Genomic DNA, 25,901 nt, shown 5'->3' with positions numbered 1-25,901 from the left:
CAAGGCGTGATATAGTCCTGGTGCAGCAATAGAAATCCCCCTCCCCTTCCCAACTCCCTGCCACAGTCCCACCAGTGGTGCTGCAGGGCACGATCTAGCCTGAGACAGCAATAGAAATCCCCCTCCCCTTCCTCCACTCCCTGCCACAGTCCCAACAGTGGTGCTGCAGGCTGCGATCTAGCCCTGGTGCAGCAATAGAAATGTTCCCCCAGAAGAGAGTCTTCATTCAACTAAGCCCAATCATGGTTTGGATTTGGCTGAGAATTTGTGTACATTTTCGGCAACGTAGACGCCTAGATATAGCATACTGAGGCTTTCTCTGTGGAGGACATGGTTTTGTTTGAATTCTCAGTTCGATGGAGTATCATGAGAGAACTTTAAGAACTGAACATTTTATTTAAGAAAACTAATAAATATTCTTATTGTAAGCACTTATCTTCAGGCGGTTATCGGTCATACTCACCATAGGGCCCTGACAAAACGAGTCCACACCAGCTGCACTGAGCTAGTTACGACACTGCCCATACCACCCCCACCCCCCCCCCCCCGCCCTCCTCGCATCCTCTCCCATGACAAAGTTTCGAGATTAATCCAAAGTTCTGAATACAACTTTTTCGTAAATCATAAAAGGCCCATTGATTATAAATTCCCAACTATCAGTTTTACAGTCAATTACGAGATCATTATGATGAAGAGACATAATATTCAAAGAACGTGAACATCAGAAAGAACTTTTAGGAAGAATGTAGACACAACATAATTAATTGTGGCATTTAGACCGCTAAACAACTCTGTTATCGTCCCAGGTTGTGTTTCTTTACCACAGTCTTTTAATATTTGAGAAAACCAGTAACCTTTCATACATCCGAGGCCTATCAATTAAAGCGGCTGGGATACTTAGTATAACACCCTGTTCAGTTCGTCCGTCAGATAGAAAACATAAACTTAATAGGAAAACAAGACTTACCGCCTGAAATATTTTTCTTCAATACTCTAAAAGTTTAACAATGATAAATAGTGTAAATGTTGACCAATGGTGCTCTGCTTTTTGTATATGAAGATATTAAGAACAAAATTTTAGTTGAGTTAATACAATTGATAAAACATTAACATTTAGGCCTATATGCACCGACGAGCTGACGTCATCAGTCATTTAGCCTTAAATGACAAATTCAGAGCTTTAGCATATTTTAAAACTGAATATCTCGTAAATCAGAAGCCCTCAAATTATTCATATTTCTTGGATAGTATATTTGAAATAACAAGACAAGTCATCCGTTAATGTAAATGAAACTAATTAGTTTACTCTCTTCTCGATAACAACACTCGTAGGCATGGACGTAGCTAAGGCCTGATGATTGGGGGGGGGGGGGGTAGTGGCTGAAATTCCAACTGGATGGGTTTTGGAGCCACAAAATTCCGACTGCTGCCTTGTACTTGCTGCCTTGCTAATGGCCTCCCCCATTACTCTAGAACCATCCCTGAATAGCCGAACGGTTAGTCACCCCATTCCACTCCCCCTCTCTGGTCATCTGGTCCATAATTTGATTACTTAGACTATTAAATTAAGTAATCAAATTAATTAATTTGATTAAAAATATGATTAATTTGATTAATCAACTTATTTAAGTTGATTAAACAGATTAATAATTTGATTAAACAGATTATTAATTTTATTAAGCAGATTAACTACTGTGTGCATGCTACAAACACTGGTTTTGCGAGCAGTCCAAATACCAATATGGTTAAGCAATTTGATAAACATCGGACAAATCTTGGAGTGAAAACAGGAATTTTTGTCCAATGACAAGATTTCTTTCCCGATCTATACTTTAACTTTATCGTTCAATGGAAGAGTGATAGTTATTCATATTTTTTTATTAATATTTAGCAATAAACGGCTGTTAGCAATTAAGGATTGGATGATTTTGAATCTCTCGTTTATTGATTGGCGCGCAGCGTACTAGAAAATTTCTGGTTTCAACCCCCCCCCCCCCATATCACCGGAAATGGCACATCTCGGGCTTGAAAATGACCAACTAGGTGTACACTTTTGCCTAAGAACCAAGTACTTCCCATTTTTTTTTTCATTAATAACCCTTTTGACGATTGTCACCAGTCACACATCATGTTTGACCTCATAGTATCTCCATTGCTTTTGTAGGTGATTCTACGTCTATGGCAAGCCATGTGGGACAAACACTGCATAAAATATCAGCGTATTAATCGTAATTTATACACGTATTAATTGGAATATATACGCGTATATATTATTAGCCAATCATATGGCACAAATATATCCGCGTATTAATTCGAATATATACACGTATTAATTCGAATAAATACACGTATTAATTCGAATATATATACACGTATTAAATAGAATACATAGGGGATTAAATCCAATATATGCACGGATTAATTCGAATGTACAAGAAAACACATCCCGCTCTTGCTGTATACACATATCAACGATAAATATTTTGGCGGGCTCGCGAGATTGCTTCTAAAAGCGAAACTATACGCATGTAAAACACATGTATATTCAATTAATACGCGGATATATTATGCGGTGTTTGTCCCACATGGCTTGCCATATACGTCGCGGCCCACAATACCCGTCAGCCACACTTTTCAAGGTTTTAAGCCCATTATTAGTTCAGAATTGAAAATTCACATTTCTCGTGAAATAAATTCACTTCAAAACTTCATCTATGGACAACCAATACAGAAAAACCTCCTTCAACCCCTGACAGACCAGTCAAGATTGCACGAGTAGAGGAAAGTATTTTAGGAATGTTGGTCAGGGAAATTTCGAAGATTCAGACACAGTTAATTTATTGGTGCATGGGCGCAGATCCGTCTTGGATAATAGTGGGGACGCGCGTCTGTTCTCGGATACTATCTAAGCGGAGCGCAACCAAAAAATATCACAAATAACCCAAGGAGACTTTTGTATACGATGGGTCTGGGGCCCTCTCCCAGAAAAAAAAAATTATAGACTGCCGCAAATGCGATTTCCGTCCTCTATTTAACAACTGTGGATAAATATAATAAAATAAGAACTGGACGTGAAGCTAGCTCAAATTGGCAACACACATTGTGAGTTGTTAACGATTGTTTTGTTCAAACTCAGTCCGTTTTGCTGACCACGAGTTACCAGTCTCGTATATAGATTATATTTCACATGATTGAATGTGTTAATACTTCAGCAGAGAAGACACGCCTAACAGTGTCAATAGTAATAATTCTCGTCTTCTATAGCATGTCATAGCACAACGCTGGATCAAACTGCGCCAAAGTTCGATACAGGTGAATTTGAAGTGCAACGTTTGGTCAAGACAAATTTGTGGGGACACGGTATATCATGTCCCCCACCCCCCTCCCGACTGAAAAAAGTTGGTGAGGCGCCTACCGCTGTCCCCGTCAGGTTCTGTTTCCTTGTATTGGTGTACAAATATTAAAACCTCTTATAACGGCTACTTTAAAACTTCGTTGAAGGAAATGAAAAAAAAATACCAGATATTTCCGAAACCGAACACTACACACATAGACAGTTTTAAGTTTGTTCATCCTGGAACGCCATTTTCATGCTCACTGATGTGATATCTGCTGTTAATATATATGATATCTGCTGTTTGCTTTACAAATTCGAATAATTGAAATGAGACTGAAATAAATAACAGGGGAGAACATTTATTACTCTTATACCGAAACCCTACACCCATCGAAATGTGTGGGGTACGTGTCCCCCCGCCCCCCCCCCGCCCTCAGTGTGCTATTGCAGGTGTGATATTGTCTTTTCCCTGATCTATATCTTTAATGATAGAACAGTTATATTGTCAACGGTTGAGTGATCGGATATCATATTTTTAATAAGTTTTAGCAATCTCTCAGGTATCAGTTTGATATACCATATATAAACCATCGTTTTATTGATTGCTAAAAAGATTCATAAGTATAAACACACTGCCTCTTTTCAACCTTCTCTTATCATCCTATTCTTTCATTTATCTTTGCTCTGTTGCATGCATGTGTACGATTGACATATCTCTTTGATTGTATTACACAAGTGATCTCTGCGATAAAATGGATTCATGGTTATATATTTATATAAAAACGGTTGGGCAAACAAAACATAATTTAGATGCAATCAACCGTGTTGGCCATAGTTAAACTATATATATATATATATATATACACACATATATATATATATATATATATATATATGTATATATACACATATATATATATATATATATGTATATATATATATATATATATATATATATATATATATATATGTATATATATATATATATATATATATATATATATGTATATATATATATATATATATATATATATATATATATATATATATATAGAGAGAGAGAGAGAGAGAGAGAGAGAGGTGGAGAGAGAGAGAGATATATACAGATGTATACATACAGATATATATATAGATATATGTAAACACCATTAAAACAAGCTAATCAAACATAAGATCAAGAGGTCAAAACATCATTACAATAAGGTAATCAAACATTAGGTAAAGACGTGGAGAACAATGTGGCATATTATTACAATTGCCGTTATGAATGTCATTTTCTCCCCAATGCATACTATATCTTTGAGGACAAACTTAACCAGTCTTCTTGAAATCTATTTTGTATGATATGATACTTCAATAATGCAATCTCTTTCAACTGTTTTTAACAATACTGTATGATATTTGCTACTCTGTCTCACAGAGATGAGTTTTTAATACGTCATCTACGTAATTTAGGTAATTTAAATACAAAATTTGAATGATTCAATCATATAAGACAATTTCTGAGAAGTTCATTTTGATTGCACTTCATTAAAAACACAGTCAATGACAGGACAATTAACATTTTCAAACAATAGACTCTCAATAGGTTTGTTCCTATTTAAATACTATTTAAAGAAACAACGTCAAAAGAAATATTTTCTTTTTAGTTCTACGTAATAAAGAAGAGATGAAAAATTTACATAAATGACAATAAACAGAAAATTGTACATAATTCTGATCACCAAGAAAAGTTTGTACGAATTTTTTCTGAATATACAGTATATGATTTGTATTATTCAACCGTTACCATCACGGTTCCATGCTTAAGTACAAAATAACCAAACAAACTTCCAAGCTTGAAAGTAAGTCATATAACATAGACATTAGGAGGAATCTGAACAGATCCTTCACTATTACTGAGTTTCATGCTGCATTTGACCCAAATACACATCCCCGTAAACCATACCACTCCTATTGCAGTTTGTTTATAGCTGAACTCTAACCTCTTAAATTCTGAAATTTGCATATTATGTTTCACTAATTGCACAAATTTTAGTACCATTACCCATCCCAGAATCGCGGGCAGTGGCTATATCCCAAAAACACTTGAAATGTACAGTCAAATTCCACACCAACTATCAACAACATTACTTATTAATTGCTGCCTAACCATGACATTTACCATCTACTTAATAAACTGATCAAAGTCAACCTTTCTGAGAGGAAAAATTCTGGTGTATTTTATTTTCTATCATGAGCCAATGCTTGTAAAATTTACTAATGGTGAACTGTTGCCCTCCCCATGCCACTTTAATACCCCAACTCCCATCCCCTCCCCCTCCAAACCCGCTAATTAAAATGAAACACATAACCAAACTACATCAGACAAATTGCGACTTTTAAAATTCTGTAATTCACAGCAACCTGGTACCGTCACTGCTCAGCCACTTCTGTTAACTTAAAAGCTTTATAACTTGTTTATTACTGTATGTCATGGTGATCCTCCTTTCTTCAGGTAAACCACTATTGGAGCTTCACCTTAGACTTGCCAATATGCAAATTTCATCTTGTATATTTTGGAAACCATGGTTACCTTCTGCCACCCATCCTCTCAAACTGAAAGAGACGGGAAATAAAACAACATGAATCTAAACGAATCACAAATTTTGAATCCCCTTATGATAGAGGGATTGTATTAAAACTATAAGACACACAGCCCTGCAAAACTGAAGAAAAAAAGGTACTTAAAAATAATACTTATCTCCATAAATTCCCCTCAATTTGTTGATATGAATTAACCCTTAAATTCCATATCTCACATCTGACTAAAAAATAGAAACAGATGTTAGGTTGAATGTATTCATTCACCTTAGTTGGTATGATTTTAGTTTCGTGTTTCAGTTTTAAAAGTGAACTTGCCCCAAGGTAACACATAACATTACGATGTTTCACTACAATGTCACACTATGACGTAGTACTGGGACGTGACACCGTCACAAAACAGTACAAAACCCTGTGATGCAACACTGTGACATAACCCTACAATTTAACACTATTGACTTCTAATGAAAAATTGTCATATTTTGAAAGATGTATCATTGTTCATGATACTGCCATTAGTCACCAGTAGATAAAGAACAAACTGTAAAACTGTAAATATGATAGTTAAAAGGTGTTGCAAGAGCATTTTAAATTAAACATGAGTTGAAAAAGGCAGAGTGAGATATGACACATCATTAAAAATGTCAGACATACCTTGAAATGTGTCTTCGACCATCATATATTCACACGGCCAAATTATAGATACATATTTTACAAAAAAAAACGGACATATTAAGCAATTTAATATAACCTAGGTTATTTTCATTTCCTCTATGACATGCTCAGTTTAGGAAACTCACCTCATTGGCCACTAGTTGCTTCTTTTTCAGATAAAGTATAGCCTTGTCCTGAAATTATAACAACAGTTAGGTACAACGTTACCATAATATGTGTTATATTATTTACATCTGCAATACATTACGAGTTCAACCTGTTTTACCCTCGCTTGGTTTAATCCCAGAATAAAATTATTATTTTCCAGGTTTCCTGTGATCTATGAAGTGATCACAGCTGTCTTCCTTACCTTTTTTCATCCTAAAGCTCTTTTATGAAAGTTGTTAAAATTTATTCCTGCTGCAGCTGCTACAGTAGCTAGGATAAGGCAGATAGCTCTGGTAACTTCGTAGATCATGTGATACCTGGAAAATCGTTGTTTTTTTTTCCGGGTATAAGCCAAGCAAGGGCTAACCAGGTTGAACTTGTTATGTAGATACTTGATACTAGATATTTGATACCAGATACTTCATAACAGATACTTGATAATTGATACCATATACTTGATACCAGATACTTGATCCCAGATACTTGATACCAGATACTTGATCCCAGATACTTGATACCAGATACTTGATACCAGATACTTGATACCAGATAATTGATATTAAATACATGTTAAATAAAGCAACAAAAGGAAAGAGAAAGCATGCAGCAATTAATCTTAAATCGATTAACTAATTCAATGTACCGACAGAAATAATAGCCTGCCAAGAACGAAGGCCGAGAAGACAGCAACGACAATGAACTATTTATTCAAAGTGTTTCAGACTCCTCTCTTTGTTATTGCATACATTTACTCTATTGTCACTGAGTGGATTTAAGCCTACACCACTGAAATAAATTTATTTCCAAAGATGGAAGTAGAACCTCTCAGCTTAAGGTATTGTAAGCCTAAGTTTTCTACAGTACTAACCTTGTTGCCTTGTTGTTTAGCATCGATAGCTAAATTTTCCAGTAACTTCTCATTAGATTCCAATCTTATCATGTAAGCTGCAAAGAAAGGAAGAAATGTCCTTGTATGATCTTTTCTACGAATACAAGATGTGATGCGCATTTAATTTAATTCCTGTACTGTTAATATTTTATTCTTTTTTCATCTTTTGCTAGAAGGAACATGCAGGTATGTGTTGGTCTTGTGAAATGTCTTGCTTTTCATTCAACTGTTTGTTCTTGTAGGTAGAATGTGGCATATTGCTAATGCTAGCTTAATATTACTCGGGAGATCGGCAATATAGTTTCTTTCAATTCAAAAGAGTTGGAACTTATAAATTGTTCTGGATACACTTCTTTCTCCTAAACATAAATAGAAAGTAACTACTATAATCGTAATGGGATGATAGACTGTATCCCTACATCCTACTGACTATAAAATGGCGGATCGAATGTCACTGTGAGAGTATAACAGTATATGACCTTTGACCTCACCTTGCTTTGTTTTATTGTTTTGTAGCATTCCTTGTAATCCTTTCAAATTGTCCATCATCTTCATTTGAGTTGAACTCAGCTCTGGAGGTACTCGCTTACCTTGGGATTTAATCTGGTCACACTGTTAGCCCCAAAGAAACAACAAAAAATACATCAAAATAACAAATAGATTTGAGAGCAACCTAGGGAGCACACACAGATCTATCTACAAATTCTTTTTCTCATGTTTTAATAAAGCAGTTATCATTTTAATATGCAAGATGTATGTGCCAGGATGTTTTCACTGGAATTGGCCAGTCCATCTAGTTCAAGTGGCAGCTTTGAAGCGAGGTGGTGATTTACTTTGGGTTTCTTGGTAGGATTTGCAGCCAGGTCAGACTATGAGGACAATAACACCACTGTGCTTTCTTTCTGAATTGATCACTTCCTATTGATCAAGTGAATTGATCACGTGGAGTGTTAGCTCAGTGGCTAATGCCGGTGCCTTTCAATCATAAGGTCCCACAGAGTTTAATGTATGTCGTCCAGTTACAGAGTTCTTGACAATTGACAATTCATAATCATGGACGTTAAAATATGAATCTAAGAGACTGACTTCGGTCAGCTTGTGGCTTTGATAAGCCAATGAGGCTTCTTCGAGAGTTCCTGCTTGCAGGAGGATCTAAAATGCATACATAAATACATCACTTTTCATAAAGTCAGTTATGGAACTAAGAGTTAAATAATTTGTCCCAGGGATATATAGCCCCTGATCCAGGAGTCTCCTCACACTCACTACAGTGTAAGGTATTTATTAAAGTGTTTCAAGTTTACTGGTGCATAACCTGGGAACTACTAGGCTGTGGCATTTGACCTGATCATCACATGGCTATAAACAAGACAACATACATAGTCCACACTTCCATGTACATCTAAACCCTATCAATGAAACTAATCAAATAATGTTGAGAAACATCGGCTTAGTGTTTCAGTATTACCGAACAGACTTCTAAGTGTGTCCAGACTTAAGTTCCTTTAACAGTTGGATTTTTTTTTTACAGTGCAGGATTTGAATGCCTTTAGAACCGACCAATAATATTAGCATATTTAGAATGTTAGAAACTTGCAAAGATGCTAGTTTTGGTGAATCCAAGCCTTCATAATTATTTCCTGGATGTGAGGAGCATCGCAATAGACATAAGTGTTCCAGTCAAGAAGCAGCAGGTTTGTTGAGTGAAGATATATAATGCATTAATATTGACCACAGGTGTACTGACCATTTTTATTAAATCGGCCCTGGCAGATCTAACGTATGGAAGTACAACAGAGAGGAAGAATGTCAAGGGGCTCTAGCTAGACCTAATAAATGTCACAGCCATTCTTGCACCTCCTTAACTATCTTATCATTTATAAAACGTTTTTTTTTATTTGGGGGGGAGGACTGCATTTACTAATATAGCATTATGAAATGTGCATTGTCAAGAGACATATCCTAAAAAGGTTGATATCTATGTCGTCAAAGAGGTTACTGCTGCAAACAGATCATGAACGGTCACTGTTTTGCAAGTATTTATGTTGCTCATTCTTCGTGAGAGGAGGGAAGGTTGAAGAAAATAAGTACCTCATTTAGTAATAAATTATAGTTTGACCTAGCAATAATATCTGTGTTTATATTGAATGTTTTACCTTCCCATATATCTACATGTTTAAAACAGCTCACAATATGACAAGACAATAGCTTCTTGTTTTCTATTATCTACTTACAAAATGAGTAGTTTTTTTTTTTAGATAAAGCAACAGAAAAAAGAAACATACTTTTATAGCTGCCTTTGAATTATTTTTATCGAATATATTTTTCACAAAAGATATGACATAAAAGATCCAGCAAAGCTGTCACACTCTATGTACTATAAAAAAAAAATAAACTCTACCTTCTCTTTTCAAATCAGACCATAAATGTTATCTTTAAATAAAGGAATAAAACAGAACCAAAACAAAAACCTCAGAAATCACTACCCATATTCATGATAAAATAATGAAAACCATAATATGAATAATAAACTTTACATTTATGGACAAAACTATAATAGATTCATTCCCATTTCTGGCTTTATATATTTATTGTTTTTCCATTTTTTTCACATTTTTTTCAATTTTTTCAATTTTGGTATTAATTACTTTGAAACTAGATCATTACCTTCTTCTTCAGCTGCAATATCTCAAACTTGAGTACATCGATGGTATCGGGTACTTGAGGGTTTCTATACCAAGCAAGAACACAGATAATAATCATAATAATTAACAGTTCTTATATAGCGCAACTGACAATAAAGTCTCGCCGCTCTGTACTTAACCCTGGTCATTGGTAACTTGTCACGCCTACACACCAAAGTGTGCACAATTCAAACAATCTCTCCTGGGGCACCACAGTGCACCACAGCCATGTGTCCCCTGGGGGACTTACCATAGGGGGCAGCCACAAACTGGCGCAAGCAACTATATTTACAAGTTACCTCGCAAGTCCCCATTTATACACTTGGGTGAAGAGAGGCAATGGAGATAAAGTGCCTTGCCCAAGGACACAACGCAATGATCAGGCCAGGGCTCGAACCTGTAATCCTTAAATAACAAGTCCACTGCCTTAACCACTTTACCACAACGCCCTCTAACAGAGAACAATTAGCTATAATAATTACTGATGTCCACAAGTTAAATATGACCCTAAAACAAGAAATTCATTCCCACCTAGCAAATGATGACTGAACTAATTAATTGGTACCATTCAGAATATTAATGGCGCTAGTAGTTATTAGCGAAGATGACATTAGCAAGATGGATGGTTTTTTAGATATTATGATGAATTCAAAATGTGAAATGGCAGAATTTATTGATGGTTTTAATACACATGGTGATTGCCATGTTTTGCACCATGCAGTAAGTCTAAATACAAAGTCTGTTTGCTTTCAATTCCATGCACGAAAATCAGTCCAACTCGAAAATGTAGTTCACAAAACGGTTTACCACAAATGTTCAGAATTTAATAATATGGAGAGAAAAATTGTTGTAAAATCAAGGTGGAAATGGAGATTTCCAAACTACTAGTTGCATGAAGAATACAGAAGCATGACAGGAAAATCGATTACTCTCCTGTTAAAGAAATTATGACAAATTGTATTTATTATTTCTCACAAATTGTGTTTATTATTTCTCACAAAGCTCAATTGAAACTGACCAAACCAACCCTCAGTCTTTTGCACTACTGATGCTGAAATGATATGCCGACCAATTCTAATACCAGACTAGCATGAATATTCATGTAGTCAGACATATGAATATTCAACAGCATGTATTGAGTATAATTGAGTTACAAGTCCCAATTTTCCCCTTGTTTGAGTACGAGTGCTGTAACAGTATTTGAAGAGAAAGTTCAGAATTTACCTAATTTCAAAATTCCCACACCTTTCTGTCTTTGTCCAACTTATTCCCTACCCCTTTCCCTTAATCCTCTCTTTGTCCCTCCACTGTTTATCTCCTACCTCTCCATCCCTTGTCTACTAATCCCCTTACATCTATCTCTTTGTGTTCACCATGCTCATTAATCTGTCTGTATTCTGTGCATGTTTTTGTCCCTTCTCTTACTGTTACTTGTCATTTAGCCTTTGAAGAAGATCCTGCTAGGATAGAAACGTCAGGCCAACTTACTTTTACACATCCAAATCCCTGGGATAAGGTTATGAGTACTAGTAAATATCCATGAGGGATAAGCACAAACACAGGCAACATATATCCTAGCACACGAGTACTGGTATGGTCTAACAAATCGCTTAAATACACACTTCATGCTGGATGAATTGATATGAAAGTTAAACAGCTGATTTATGCTTAAATGACCTGCGTGGTAATGTAACAAGGATAGAGATGCAAGCATGCCATAAAGCAGCATGTAAACAACATATTCTAAATAATCATATTGAGTAGCTAGTCACATTTTCATCTTTAAACTATTCAAGCATCATATATGACCACAAAATCATGTATTTGATTTGATGATACTGGTGTAACTTTTCTTACTAAGTCCCAATTATCCCCTTGTTTGAGTATGAGTGCTGTTACAGTATTTGAAGAGAAAGTTCAGAATTTACCTAATTTTAAAATTCCCACTTCTTTCTGTCTTTGTCCTTCTCCAGTTTATTCCCTACCCCCTTCCCTTAATCCTCTCTTTGTCCCTCCACTGTTTATCTCCTACCTCTCCTCTTCCCCTGTTGGTTTCTTTCTTTCTTCTCTCCATCCCTTGTCTACTAATCAACATATTCTAAATAATCATATTGAGCAGCTAGTCACATTCTCATCTTTACAATATTCAAGCATCATATGACCACAAACTCATGTATTGCTTTGATGATACTGGTGTGTAACTTTTCTTACCAAGGTATGGAATTCATAATGCATGATTAGAAAACACTTAATCTATCTAAAAGATCGGTGCGATGTATCATTTGGCTGTCCTATATTAGCCAGTTATTTATGTACTGTTAATTAAACCTACTACAGAGAATTGCATGCCCCGCAATTTCGATGGAAACTTTCATACATATCTTGTTTTTTGGGGCAAATTGGTGGAAAGACAATTAACTTATCCTTTGTTCACTTTAAGGCAAAAATACAGGCTTGCATGCAGTTGGCTGTAAAATTGAAATGTGAGTAAAATTTGCTGTAAAATTTACTTCTGCTTAGCAAAAAATGAGTAAATTCATTGTAAGCAGCTTGTTCAGTGCAATCTGTCCCATGCAGGTAAAGTGTATAAGACTCTCGTAGCCAATCTGTTATTAATCTGATGGAGGAAGAACATTTATAATGTGTATATACTCTCAGGAAACCAGCGTGGCAGGGTGTATTACATGCAGAAATAAGAATCCCAACACCATTAGTAGCTTAACCAAGGTCAGCTGAGCAGGCAAGTTTTGGAAGGGGAATTTCTGAAAAAGCAAAAAATGGCATAAATACAGGTGAAGTGATGAGGGTGGACTTCTATGGTGATGAAGAGGTAATCAAGTCTATTGAGATGGAAGCTATAGGTGTACTACTACAGCTAAGAAAGATGCATTAGTGCAAGCCAAAAATAAGAATTATTGCTGTTTATTGATCATTTTAGAAATGTAACTATGCGTAATTTAATTGTTAGGATGCCGTAGGAAGGGTTATAACTATATAGCTTTATTTCATAATTAAATCTGTAAATAAAACTGTTTGTTGGTTTTCCTTATATGTCATGATATTAATATAACCAGACCAAAATAACCACACATAAAAACAACCACAACAGGTGCAAATGTGCAGGTGTCCTACAATGGTGTTCTATATGGCCAACAGAGTTTTGTGAAAGAGGGGTACACGATAACATGAACAAACTAAATGTTTAAATATTTGGCAGTAGTAGTTAGAAGATTCTGAATTTTTTCATAAGAATGACAAAGTTTAATATTAAGTGTCTAGTGTCTTAAAGTGTCTAAAAACCTGAGATACATCTTTTGCTTTTGTGTAGCAAGTTATTACCCATGATGCATTGCAAAATGTAGCATCATACCAGATTAATTTTTCCCAGAATAATCTCATCCACTTAAAGGCATTTTTAGAACAGCAACCAGATTGATAGCAACAACCATAAGTTTGGTCTAGATGGCTGGATAAGGCAAATATGAAGGAGTATGTGTACGGTTCCATTTAATTGATTCCGTTTACATGAATTGGCATCGATGAAAACATCTCATAATAAAGGTAAATCCATAATACTGTATTTTGCAGTATTTCATCATTTTTATAGCATTAATTAAAACAGCACTGTATTTCACTTACTGTGGTCTAGCTGCTTTGCTTGGAGATGGTTTTGTTGCAGCAGCTTTGGTTGGGGAAGATTTTGTGACACTTCTCCCGGCCTGAGTAAAATTAAAGAGAAACATCATGACCTGATTTGTGCTAAAAAGGAAAGTGAGTTTCATGTTTTGTTGTTTGGGGAATGGGATGGGATATCATACTGGTAAGGAAGGTGGATAAAGGATGGGATGGGAGGGGGGGAACAGCTTTATACATGGTTCTGAATTTGGAGGACAGTATTGTTCAACGATCTGTCTTGAATACATGGACTTCATTAAGTGCTTTTCTTCCCCTTAAAATTTGATTATTATAGCCTTGTAAACTTTCACTGTAAACTCACTTCACATTGGCATTGGAAAATAGTTCAACTGTTTGACATGTTATTTTATGTCAGTAATGGCATCATAAATACAAGTGGCTTCAGAACCTTGCATCAGTAAGATTCAACAAAACACAAAGACTGATTGATTAGTTGTATATCTATGACATCACAGATTATTGAACAATGCACTTCAATATCGCAACCATAGAGAAGACTGGAGTTAAAACAATGTTTCCTATTAATATGCTCTGTATAATGTTTAAATTGTAAGCCTACTAGATCATTAATTCAAACCTGGTTTACAAGTCTTTTCCTCACCTTGCTTTCGAAAACCAGCCATTTCTCTTTAACAAACTCCTCTTTGATACCGGACAAGGGATGATGGACACAGATCTTCACTTCCAACGTTCCCCCGGTATCTTTTCTGCCTTCACAAAGCTGAAAGGCATCAAAATTATTTGGTTCATGGTCAGAATAGCATTTTAACAAAGGCTTTAAACATTCAAAATTCAATTCAGAAGGCATGAAAAGATATCACAAGTACAGCCAGGAGATTATTCTTACATTCATTTACACCGTGACCTGATAATAAGAGAGATCTGTAAAACTCCCATTTTCAGTGAGAATGTTAAAGGTCTCTTACTTTGATATTCTCAATCTAGACATTGCATAATCTTTCAAGATAATCGTATCATTGAAGCTTTAGAGTATCACAGCTACATTGCATATTCTGCTTGATAATATATCTACAGCTATGTGCCTTGTAGCTACACTTGCCTAGATACAAGGCACTAAGACATGATGCACCTAGCCATAAATAAAACAAGAGCATCAATGATGCAGTATCTCAATACTGGAAGTTTTAATTTTGATTCCTAATTTCAAATCTTTGCTCTGTCTCTACAATTATCAATATCAATCATGGTACAACAAATATATAACTTGCATTTTTGCTACTTTGCCACGAATAGTCTCTGCAGGTTACACTTTATCCTGCTAGTCTTGCCTTTAGCGCTCATTGCCTGTTAGTCGAAAGAACGACATTGCAAGGTTTAGTAATGTCATTGAATACCTAAGAACTTGTTTTTTATGTGGTATCCTTAATCTTAGGTCAGTCTCTGTTGGACTTTTTGGTCATATAGTTTGACGTCAATGACAACAGCCAAATTAGAAGCGGCGAACAACTCGACCATATTCTTGATGCCTGCCTTGAGAGCTAGGCCTATTGACCTACTGTATGTTACTGTAGTGGTGACTACCATCAAAACTGTGTCCATTTCTAGATATCAAAACAACCCACGTTTTTCCATCTCAATTTTTTGGACATGAAGATTTCATGGATTTATGACTTGGAAAAAAATAATGTAAAAGAAGATTACAAGTTTTCATATGCAAGTGATGGGTGGCCTCCTCTTCCCCTAATAGCCACCTCAGTTCCTCTCCATTTTGTTATTTTATTTTAATTCTTTGTACATTTGATGTCAAACATTACAGGTTCAAAAGAAAGCTAAACATACTTCATATAACCTTATACATCTTATATCCTTATAAATAAAACATAACCTTATACAATTTTTATAGTCTCATAAAAGTTGTGATGCTATGGCCGGCTCCTCTTTTATACGTACCCATCAAACAAACTTACCCTGGTCCTTCCTAGGAAAAGCTGTCTGAACACCAGTACAATGCTAATGTGGCTATCACTGAAAGCCTAATAGGCCTAGGCTTATATATATATATATTTCTTAAATGCACTAGGCCTACAGTAAGTAGCCTTCAGAAATACAAGAATGTGTATACGTAATTATACAAAGTACATGAAGGGCAATCAAACAAACTTATCATGGCCCTTGCTCTGAAAAGCTACCTGAACACCAGTACTATCCTTAAATGGAATTCAGCAGTACAGAATGTAATTAGCATGCAATACACTAACACCTCGCGTACCTAACTACACTACAGAAATTGGTCGCGAGCGTAGCCATTTTCGTGTAGCTGTTATGAGTCATAGCCAATCTGCTACAAAACAGACTTGGGGGCGGGGCTTAATCATCAAAAACGGACCTTTTTACTAATAGTAGGGGCGGCAGCTCATTGTTGTTTTAAGAAAGAAAAATCATTTAAACATCAAATAAAGCAAATAAAAGCCATAAAATGTCATATAAAGGTAGTAAAATTCTTATTAATACCTACCTGTAAACAACAAATGAAAGTTTAAAATGTTAATAAAATATATAATACATAGGACCCTATCTTAGACGATACCACTGTTGAAAGACAGTTCTATTCTATTCTCTTTCATAAAACATAAGTTTTGGAGCGTGTGCAAAATAGGTCTGTCAAAGTGTGTTTTCAGTCCAAATTGGCCTGATTTGGACATAAATCGGTGAAAAAGTCACAGAATGAGATACAATTCTGGAATAAAAAATAGTAACTTTTGTTGGTCTATATGATATATTCTTGCTCTGGAAATTCCAGAGAAAAAGAACTTTGTTTGAAGACGCTGAAAAATTTTTAAGAGAAGAGAGAGTCCCACTTACTGTTACAATATCTCTATACATGTAATGTATTGAGATAATGACAATTCTCATTTTACATTCTTTCTAAGATGGCCTGATGCTTTTCACATATGAACTGATACTCTCTGCCACCTGCTTTTATATAGATGAGACCCTCTTACAGTATTGAACTGTGTTGTAGGCAAACATGCATCTTGTAACCCTCTGACAGTATTGAACTGTGTTATAGGCAAGCATGCATCTTGTGTTATTACTATTATAGCCTAGCTTTAGTCACAGTTTGATATTGTGTCATAAGTTTATTTATACTCTGCCCCTTATATTACTCTGTGGCAATGTTAGGGTATGATATCAGCAGCTTGCACTAATGTGGCAATGGTAACTGAAGCATGCATCTTGTGTTATTACTATTATAGCCTAGCTTTAGTAACAGTTTGTCACAAGATACAAGTGTGTCATAAGTTTATTTATACTCTGCCCCTTATATTACTCTGTGGCAATGTTAGGGTATGATATCAGCAGCTTGCACTAATGTGGCAATGGTAACTGAAGCATGCATCTTGTGTTATTACTATTATAGCCTAGCTTTAGTAACAGTTTGTCACAAGATACAAGTGTGTCATAAGTTTATTTATACTCTGCCCCTTATATTACTCTGTTGCAATGTTAGGGTTTGATATCAGCAGCTTGCACTACCATTGCCAATTGGTTACTGACATTTCTGGTTTGCGAGTGTAAAAGCGGTATGTGCGTGTTATTACTAGCATTCACTACATACGACAACATTTAGCGGCAGCTGGGGGGCTCAAGGATTGACTGGATCTTTGACTATTAATTAATATTAATTATTAATATTAATTAACCTCTTGATTGGCAATCTCCTGATGTGAATTCAAACATGCAGCCTTCTGAGCTTAAGAGAGACTTTGTACCATACTCACTGGTATAACTGCAGAGATTTCTTGTTTTGCTTCAAGATCAGCTAACTTCAATGAAGCTGTACCCAGGGACCTGTCACCTCTCAGCAAGCCTAGACCTCTGTTTTTAATTCATAATGAAAAACAGAAGAGAAATAGTACATGAATGAAAATTGTACAAAACATATGAGAGACTTGGGAAATTAGAAGCAAAAAGTAGGGCAAATGTAGGACTGACTTGTAGTAGATGCAATGTTATTTATGATCATGTTGGATAAACAAAATGTTAATTTGCAAAATTGAATATCGTTAGGAACCCACCTGTCCTGATACACATTTAATTTGTTTTTTTTTGTGGTGTTCACTTGTTACCTAAGATGCCACAATAAAAATTAAAAAATAAATAAATAAAACTGTTAGCAAACTGCTTATCCACTAGAGAGCCTGTGTAAGAGAATGTGTAAAAGTAAGTTGGCCTGACGTTTCGATCCTAGCAGGATATTCTTCAGAGGCTACATGACAAGTAACAGTAACAGAAGGGACAAAAACACACACAGAATACAGACAGGTTGATGAGCATGGTGATCACAAAGAGATAGATGTAAGGGGATTAGTAGACAAGGAATGGAGAGAAGAAAGAAAGAAACCAACAGGGGAAGAGGAGAGGTAGGAGATAAACAGTGGAGCGACAAAGAGAGGATTAAGGGAGGGGGTAGGGAATAAACTGGAGAAGGACAAAGAACAAAAATCTAGGCAGTCTAGTATAAAAGCTGGGTTTTTTGTGGTACAAGTTAGACATTATCCAGTAGCAACATCCCTGCCACATTTAAACCCAAACAGCACACACTAACCTACGATGCAAGACTTCAAACTTTGCCTGTTTTCGTTTGACAACAGAGAGAAAAGACCTGGCTTTGAGATTGACTTGCACTTTACTTGAATGTTTGTATTCCACAGTCTCTGCTCCTCGGACCACACCAGTCTGTCCGGTTTGAGGTTTATCCTGAAGAGAAGAAAGTCCATAAATCATCTTTGATGACAATTGCTAATAATTATAAAGTTGAGCTTAAAATACTGCATTCATATCCTACGTATCAGTTTTGAAATAAGAATATTTGGTACCAGATGTTCACTTGAAGCAAACAGGTGTGATGTCATAGATGCACACTGACATAATGTTTTTCTTCAAAGCCTACATCCAATTTTCTTTTTTCAGACTTGGGAAGCTTTAGCATATGAATAAAACCACGATCATTCCCCTAAAGCAAAGCTGGAACCCTATCCACTCCAAGGTCAAGCAAGTCAGTGACAAAACAAAACAAAAAAATAAATAAGATGAGATGAGCTGAGATGAGATAAAAAATAAACATTTTGAGTTCGGTGTGCAACAATGACATCACTGATGTGTGCTTCACGTTCACTCCTAGGGTACAAATTGTACAAGTTTTAAATTACCATCATCATGAAAATGCAATGTAAGGAATTGCAGGCAAATATTATCGGGATGCTTTAGTAAATATTTTCATTTCATCAGTTGACAATAAGTTTTACCTCTGGACTAATTCTCTAAATAACTCCCTGGTAACTTGGGTACTCATCAAAGTACATACCAACAGTCATGTAGAATATTATAGATACTTACACTAGGGTATGGAAATTCAAACTTTACAAAGGTGTCAATCTCCTCGCCACTCCCTCCACCTGTGAAGATATCAGACATTGAACTGTTCATAAAAGGAGAGCTGGTCTAGGATGGATGAACAAATGATTAAATCCTAAAAGATGAGGTAAAAGACTGAAAGTAAATCTTTATAAAACAGAGAAGCAGAAGATGAGGTATAAACCAGCAGAATATGGCTTCTAACCGACCTTTCCATCACACAGCTAACGCACAAACGTACCAATCTTAAATATAAAACATAATATAAAAATAAAAAAATAATAATAAATATGTCATTTATATAGAGCTAAATCACAAAAAGTATCAAAGCACTTCACACAAAACAAAACCGATAAAAAGGAAATAAATACAGTGAAAACAAATAATAACCTAATAAAAAAATAATAAAAAACACACGTTAACAGAATTCATAAACTAAGGGAGCAGATGCTGGGAAGGAGGACAGGGATGGAAAAGAGACAAGGGAGAGGGGGGTGGGGTAGGGTCTGGGGAGAAGGGAGAATGGCATATCATCAAACAGTTTTGTCAGCAGCCATAGGGAAGTCTTGTTGGGATTTTCACCATTTTTCCTTCCTGCACTGTGCTATTGATGAGTGGATAAAGGTAATGGCATTTGAAGCAATGAAACCTAGCATCTGGTAGGTTGTTGGTTGTTTAGTTCATTTCATTTTACTATTGCATATAAACAAACCTTGCTGTTTGTAATTCGAGCCTTCGATGATTGTTATTTCAGCCTCTTCCTTCTTCAGCCCAGGGGTAACTCTGCATAGAGAGAAATACAAAGCAAAACCAAGAGGACGGTTAGACTGGATTCTCAGCATCATCGGTTGCAATTTTAGGTTGATAATGGTGATGAATACATTGTGTTCTGCAGGTCCCCTTCCTACCGCATCGATAACCCTCCCCCCACCCCCCCATCCCTTCCACCCCCAAAATACTTAAATGGATACTGTTCATTGCTCCTCCAATTTAAAGGGGTCAAGTAGTACTGCATGTTTCAGTTTGTATCCCCTGCCCTCTACGAATGACACAATACTTGACTCAGATGATCTATTTCAATGTGGGAAGTGCACACTGCTTAAGACTCTGTGTTTGTCTCAACTATCTGTCACCTTTGCTCTCCCACCTACGTGTGTAACATACTGGCAAGATCTCATTCAAGTGGTATATTATAGCCTATAAAACATAAGTTATATATTAGTTTACATTCTTGTTCAAGGGCAAGGCCCTCTCACACAATTTTACAACTTAACCCCTGGTCATCCATAACTTGTTACACCTGCACACCGAAGTGAGCACAATTCAATCAATCTCTCCTGGGGCACCACATCCACATGTCCCCCGGGGGAACTTCCCACAGGGTGCAGCCTCAAACAGGCACACACAATTATATTTACAAGTTACCTCATTCATACACCTGGGTGAAGAGAGGCAATGGAGATAAAGTGCCTTGTCCAAGGACACAACGCAATGATCTGGCCAGGACTCGAACCTGCATGCCTTAGATCACAAGTCCACTGCCTTAACCACTTGACCACTATAACCCCCTGAAAACAATACAGTTTGTAAATAACCCGATGCATCTCACCCCCCAACCCACACCCCTGGCCTTTGACCACACCTACCTCAACGTGGGTATTGTACGTTGCTCAAAATGAAACCTTGGGACAGGATCATTATGTTGGTGGGCCATCACCAACAGGTCCTTATCTTCCTGACTGTTTTGACAGTACTCTTGAAATCTGAGCAAGAAAGAGACAATTATCTGATCATGTTGAAACTGTGATGATGGTAGTGTGCCCACTATAACCATTAAAACACAGTAGTGTGCCCCTGTCATTTATATAGTCAGAGTGGTACACAAGGTAACTTAAAGTCACATGGTCATCGCACTGTCCAATCACTGTTTCTAATCATGATATGTCCCTTAGTGCTATGTAATCATGGTGGCACCAAAACAATGTATAATTAAATAGTCAAGGTGGTATGAACTGTAACTTCAGGTATCGTTGAGGTGTGCACTTTCACTGTATATAATCATTGTGGTGTGCACAATAACAATATGTTCTCACAGTGGTGTTTGCACCGAACTATTACATATCGTTGAGGTACTTAAGACTACGGACTGGTCAAGTTTTCCAGTTTGAGTCACGTAGGCATCAGTCGGGAAAAACTCAACATGTAATGTTTGCCAAACTGGCAGTGTGTGGCAGTGCACAAATAAAAACAGCATAGTGTTAACAAATTTAGCCAATCACACGGAAAGTAATTTGACATGGGACATAAACAAGCACTGGTCAATTACAGAAAACAATTGTATATGTTTTCTCCATCGGTCATGCTGTGTGCGAAGGCCAGTTGCAAAACTGTGGGTCCTCACTACTATCGTTAACTAGGTCAAAAGTCCAGCAGTGTGTGTGGAGCTGAAGTATCATGGTGTGCACCATCACTGAATAACATCATTGCAGTGAACCAAATAACTTGTGAGATTTATTTAGACACTATCACTGTATCAATAAGAATTTAAAGGTTATCAGTAGAACAATATCATTATTACTCTGTGTTACTTTAGAGATTGACTGCGACATTAAAGTGTCACAGTGGAATGAGAAACAGCCTCACCTGTTGGCAGTCTGGGCATTACCGAGCTCCCTGTACGCTTGTGCAAGGGTTTGACATTGCTATGAAGAAATCAGAAACAATAACGTGCTATTACTAACATATTACAATATTGAAATAAAAATGTTTTAAGTTTGTCAGCTCAGCTTAATTTATGTTTCGAGTAGAACAAAGATGATCATGCTTTATTAATGGCAAATCGTAATAATAACTTTCTGCAAATAACTGTATGAAATGTTTAAAGAATGGCAAAAGGCACAACATTTTGGCATGTTGTAGACTATAACAAACACCATTAAAGTAACTGGAGTATTAAGTCTAATACGAAGACCATCAGGTCAGTTTCGCTCAGATGCAACACATGACTAACTTAACCATTGCATCAAGGTAAGGTAACCATTACTCCAAGTTACCATGGCTCATCAATTAAAGTGACTGGACTATATAGTCTAATACACAGACCATTAGGTCAGTTCCTCAGATGTAGCACATGACTAACTTAACCATTGCATCTACTGTAGGTCCAAGTTACCATGGCTCATCAATTAAAGTGACTGAACGATATAGTCTTATACACAGACTATAAGGTCAGTTCTTTAGATGTACCACATGACTAGCTTAACCATTGTATCTCTAGGTAAGGTAACCATTACTCCAAGTTACACTGGCTCATCAATAAAAGTGGCTGGACTATATAGTCTAATACACATACCATCAGGTCAGTTCTTCAGATGTAATATTTGACTAGCTTAACCATTGCATCTAGGTAAGGTAACCATTACTCCAAGTTACCATGGCACATCAATTAAAGTGACTGGACTTTATAGTCTTAAAACACAGAACATTAGGTCAGTTTCTCTCAGATGCAAACCAAAACTCAATTGGAAAACATAAAAGATTTTTATGGCCTAGAATGACATGATTTACTTGACATTAAACATTTGTCAAGGACAAATGATATTGAATGTCATCCAAGGGTGCTACTCTTTGTTAATATAAAGATCGCATTGAGTCATTAGAATTTATGAAACAATGGATTAATATTAACATATTGGCCTGCACTGGGGGATTGATGTCATCATATCCGAAGTCTTAAAGGAGCTTTACAGAGTTATAGCCTATTTTAAAGGTGAATATCTTGAAAACCTCAATAGCTATTGAACATTTCTAGCAATCAAAATGTTTTTTTTTTTTTTTTTTGGGGGGGGTGGGGTTAAATAAAACTCATGGAGACTAATCTTCTGCTTCAAGTCATCCTTTAATGGCAATATGATACAGTGTAAGACAGTACTTAAAAAAGATAGCCTAACGTACGATATATGTCCAGAGCTAGAGAGAATAGGAACTTTCACTCCTGATGGCTTTTATCGATATTACTTCAAACTTTACGATAGCGTCCAGGAAAGGAATAACTCGAGGGGTTTGCATAGTCCTACAACTTGAATACAACATTTGGGCTATTTATGGAATTATCGTGAACTATGCATCTAAAAATTTGTAAAATATTTGGTGATTTGCCGTCAAGTTGACCATCTGAATGGATCTGTAGCTGACAGCAATCTAAACTTCATCAGTATTGCCCCCAAAATGTAGCATGCTCAAAATATGATATAACCTTACAAAATGAGAGTTTCTGACTCTCCAAATTGTTTTCCCAGACGTGGAGGGGTGGGGTGGGGGGGGGGCTTTGTAGCCTATATTTAGGGGGAATACGGATGACCTTCAACAGTACCTCGATCTGTTTCTGCAGGGTACTGATCAATCTCGAGTACATCTCTGTTGTATCTCCCGTCAAGATCTGGGCATCTATGGGGGCTGCATCAAGAGGGGGGGACACTGCATGACTCACTTCCTCATCTGGTAATTTAGGGATCTGTATTGTAAATGGAAAGGGACGAAACAAGGAAGGGGTTAAAAAATGAATAAAATAATTTAAAACTTAAAAAAATAAGGATCAACCTATTTCATGTTGAATAAAGATTGATATGTTTCTAAATGAAATTCAAACATTTAACTTTCAAATTCCCACTTTTCTTTTGGATTTCAAACAGCGTGATGGGGTTAATGCCTGTACAAATATTCCAATGGTGAATGGAAAAGAGGGAGCTCTTCAAAAGGTTGTGTGGTGATGAAGCATTTACATCTACAGTATAACCCACATAGAATTACACAGAGTCTGCTGAGGTGAGTTTCTCTCTTGTTTCATACTTTTTTAAATTCAGAAACAAATTAAATATGATGCTATGTTTGTTTCTAATATTCAGAGCTGAACATACTTATGTATCCATCATACGAGAGCAAGGAGTGTTGTGTAAGAGGAAACTTAATACCCACCACTGCCCCCAACCAAACTGTAACTGGGCCCATTCCCCACCTCTCCCCTATTCCTTCCAGTGCATACATTTCTGAACACCTGAATTCCAAAGTTTTACCCTCCCTCTGATCTCTTACATTGCGAGAAACAAACAAACAAACAACACAAATGCAACCAATGTAAGAAAAAAACCAAAAATTATGAATTCTTATTGACTTGATAAATTCTATTTTCTACTTATGCTGGAGCAAAATGTATCACTTATTTCAATGTACCCAACCTAAAAAACTTTTCCAAGTATGAGCAAGTTTTGGTAAAAGTTCCCTTGTTTAAGACACCTCACCCACCCTTCATGCCCCCACCCAACCCCACCTCTACCTCCATTTCCAAGAATGAAACAATTCCAAAATAAATTCACATGCTCATGGTTATTACGGGTGCTGTGGCCGAGTGGATAAAGGTATTTGAAGCAATGAGGTTTAGCAATCGGTAGTTTGAGGGTTTGATCCCTGGTCGCGATAGTAAAGTGGGTTTTTCATCCAAGAGCAATCTACAGTTCCCCCATCTGAAATGACTTTGTAAATTGAAAAGATTCTAAATTTGCGATAAAATGTTTGAGTTGGAAGCCACCCGACATGTAAGTTGTAATCCATAAGTCCTTGCGGCTTCCCCAACATTTGTGGTCGCTTAAGCGTCAGAACAAAAAAATTGCCTGATTATTACCTCTATAATTATTATTAATATTACTAAACTTACACTGTCCATGTTGACTGGAAGGCCATTCTCAGCAGCTTCAATCATTGGATCAAACCCCTGAAGAAATTAATAATTAGAAAATTCAAAATTAAAGCAACAGACAACTGGTTGATTCCAAAAAGGAACTTAAAAAATTTACATTGTGTGAACTGAATTACACATGTAAACCTACTCTTTATAAATAACTCAATTTAATTCAATCATAACGTATTACTCAGAAAAACAATTAAATATGAATTTGACATATCTATAAGACCCCTATCTATAAAGCGCTCCAACAAAGGTTGCTTTAAGAGAAGCATTGAGACATACTGCTTAACCCATACTGCTTAACCAGTAGGAAGGCCCGTGACTACCTTGCTTGGAAAAATAAAGTCGCAATTTCATGACAATTTCAAGGAAGCAATAAACCTTGCGCAAGATAGTGATACGTGGCGGAGGTTAATCACTGAGCATGTCGGATAGACAAGACTCAACTTACTACTACTACTATAAGACCCCTCCCTGGTGATATTTTTTCTAGTCTAACCTTGGCTATGATGATCAATCTCTTGGCTTCTTCCATATCTCCTTGTTTCTTGGCCTGGAGAGCAAGAAACCTAACTTTCTTCTGCTTTTCTTGGAGAAGCTTCAGCTGTCGTTCATTCATTGATTCTTTGACTGATGAGTAAACACAGGATAGGAGACTTTAGATTAGGGTGAGGGCGTTGTGGGCAAGTGGTTAAGGCAGTGGACTTGTGATCCAAGGATTACAGGTTCAAGCCCTGGCCAGATCATTGCATTGTGTCCTTGGGCAAGGCA

The 25,901-nt window shown here is 36.4% G+C and overlaps 1 protein-coding gene across 5 annotated transcripts in view; it reads right to left on the bottom strand.

The window, feature by feature from the left end:
- The window catches only part of LOC139974378 (coiled-coil and C2 domain-containing protein 1-like), a 106,640-nt gene that overhangs the window by 63,509 nt on the left and 17,230 nt on the right, over window positions 1–25,901 (bottom strand). For 2 of the 5 annotated variants that reach the window (XM_071981491.1, XM_071981488.1), the window contains exons 12-27: window positions 25,630–25,760; window positions 25,101–25,157; window positions 23,763–23,903; window positions 22,034–22,092; window positions 21,037–21,153; window positions 20,103–20,173; window positions 19,373–19,431; window positions 18,582–18,733; window positions 17,755–17,851; window positions 14,613–14,732; window positions 13,955–14,034; window positions 10,299–10,362; window positions 8,123–8,243; window positions 7,611–7,687; window positions 6,721–6,768; window positions 4,439–5,935 (exon numbers count right to left, since the gene is read on the bottom strand). The exons of 2 other annotated variants lie outside the window; for them this stretch is intronic. In XM_071981491.1, coding sequence (XP_071837592.1) covers window positions 5,909–5,935; window positions 6,721–6,768; window positions 7,611–7,687; window positions 8,123–8,243; window positions 10,299–10,362; window positions 13,955–14,034; window positions 14,613–14,732; window positions 17,755–17,851; window positions 18,582–18,733; window positions 19,373–19,431; window positions 20,103–20,173; window positions 21,037–21,153; window positions 22,034–22,092; window positions 23,763–23,903; window positions 25,101–25,157; window positions 25,630–25,760 — 1,421 coding nt within the window. In that variant the 3' untranslated portion in view covers window positions 4,439–5,908. Of the gene's footprint in view, window positions 1–4,438; window positions 5,936–6,720; window positions 6,769–7,610; window positions 7,688–8,122; window positions 8,244–10,298; window positions 10,363–11,607; window positions 13,078–13,954; window positions 14,035–14,612; window positions 14,733–17,754; window positions 17,852–18,581; window positions 18,734–19,372; window positions 19,432–20,102; window positions 20,174–21,036; window positions 21,154–22,033; window positions 22,093–23,762; window positions 23,904–25,100; window positions 25,158–25,629; window positions 25,761–25,901 lie in introns of those variants that run through there. One more of the 5 variants, XM_071981492.1, reaches the window with a different exon arrangement.

The sequence above is a fragment of the Apostichopus japonicus genome, chromosome 9, assembly GCF_037975245.1.
Source record: "Apostichopus japonicus isolate 1M-3 chromosome 9, ASM3797524v1, whole genome shotgun sequence".
NCBI classification, from domain to species: Eukaryota; Metazoa; Echinodermata; class Holothuroidea; order Aspidochirotida; family Stichopodidae; genus Apostichopus; species Apostichopus japonicus.
Note: the sequence above shows the minus strand (reverse complement) of the source record. Positions and strands in the feature narration are given on the sequence as shown.